Below are 1,501 nucleotides of genomic sequence, written 5' to 3' on the forward strand. Positions count from 1 at the left end.
TTTTGACTTGGACTCACAATCACCCCTGCGATAGTCAAATTGGAATTCTAAAGGGAATACTAAAAAAGTTCACTGCAACCGAGCGTTTACTATAACCCAGATTCATTTTGATGGGATTTGTCTGTATTAATTATTATTTTTATCTGTTTATTCTTGAAAAAAATAGCCATTTTTTTTTTCTTAATTAAATATTGATTTGCTACACTCAATATAAGTAGTGTTTATTTTTTTTAAGGGCTCTGAAAATATATTTAGGGTGTCATTACAGATTAATATGTGTAAAATATATTTGTGCCTATTTATGTAAATGTGCAACTGTATAATGATATCTGAAAACTGTGAGTAGATTCTTTTTACAATCGAATCACAAATCTCTTGTGTAACGTTATACTGGACATGTTATCCAGTATACAAATCCAATTACAGTATCCAAATACTGTTATCCAGTATACAAATGCTGGATATCTGAAAACTGTGAGTCAATTCTCTTTACAATCAAGTCACAAATATGCTATATATTGTTATACAAGACATGTTATGCAGTATACAAATCTGTTATACTGGATAATGATATCTGAAAACTGTGAGTATATTCTCTTTTTCAATCAAGTCATAAATATGTTATATATTGTTTGGAATCAAATTGCAAGTCTTTTATTGATCTTTTCAAATATTTTCAGTCTCAGTGGAACTTTCCCATTTAATGAAGAAGAGGATATTAATGACCAAATCCAAAATGCAGCCTTCATGTATCCACCCAATCCGTGGAAAGACATTTCTACTGAAGGTAAAAATTAATGTGACTTTTTAATATTCTTGGCTAAGTTAAATAGAATTACTACATTATGCTCTAGAAAAATTTTTTCAGTGGTAGTGAAATAAAAGTATAAATTTAAAAATAAAAAAAAAAACGTTCTAAATTTTCTTATCACTTAAAATTATAATCACATTATTATGAGGCTTTACATATGTTAAAATTGTTGAAACTGTGTTTTAATTCTATCAAACAACCACTTGTCAAGTATTAAAGCTTAACTTTTGTTATCGTTATGCATACCTCACATTTGTTGGTAATCACACGCTCATGTGAACAAAAGGTAGCAGAAATAAATATTGCTTACCTTTGTCTTGTGCATGTTGTTTTCACTTTATATCAGGGATGAGATTTTTCCGCTTTTTAGCGGATTTCCGCTTTTTTCACCTTTATCACTTGAATTTCAGATTTTTTGTCAAAAATTCAGATTTTTCTAAAAATTTCTTTTTTTTTTATAAGTATTCCGCTTTTTCAGAAAATTTACCGATTTTCAAAGAGGAACAGAAAATTCAAACTGCATAGCTACCAAACCTTCCTCATTTTTACTTATTTTAGCTGTTTTCTCTCCGTTTACTCACAGCAAATAAGATTTTCGGAATTTTTTATCCGCCCTCCAGATAGATCCGATTTTTGTAGTTCAAACGACGCTGCTTCTGACAAGCCTTTTAGAGGATGGTTTATTAGTAT

The 1,501-nt window shown here is 29.4% G+C and overlaps 1 protein-coding gene across 1 annotated transcript in view; it reads left to right on the top strand.

Moving 5' to 3' along the window:
- Positions 1 to 680: 680 nt before the first annotated feature.
- LOC122273404 (serine/threonine-protein kinase D3-like) overlaps positions 681 to 1,501 on the top strand; it is a gene marked incomplete at its 5' end in the record, with an annotated part of 4,242 nt that continues 3,421 nt past the window's right edge. The window contains 1 exon segment of the mRNA XM_043057477.2: positions 681 to 787. Coding sequence (XP_042913411.2) covers positions 681 to 787 — 107 coding nt within the window.

This window comes from Parasteatoda tepidariorum, unplaced genomic scaffold, assembly GCF_043381705.1.
Source record: "Parasteatoda tepidariorum isolate YZ-2023 unplaced genomic scaffold, CAS_Ptep_4.0 HiC_scaffold_4099, whole genome shotgun sequence".
NCBI lineage: Eukaryota > Metazoa > Arthropoda > Arachnida > Araneae > Theridiidae > Parasteatoda > Parasteatoda tepidariorum.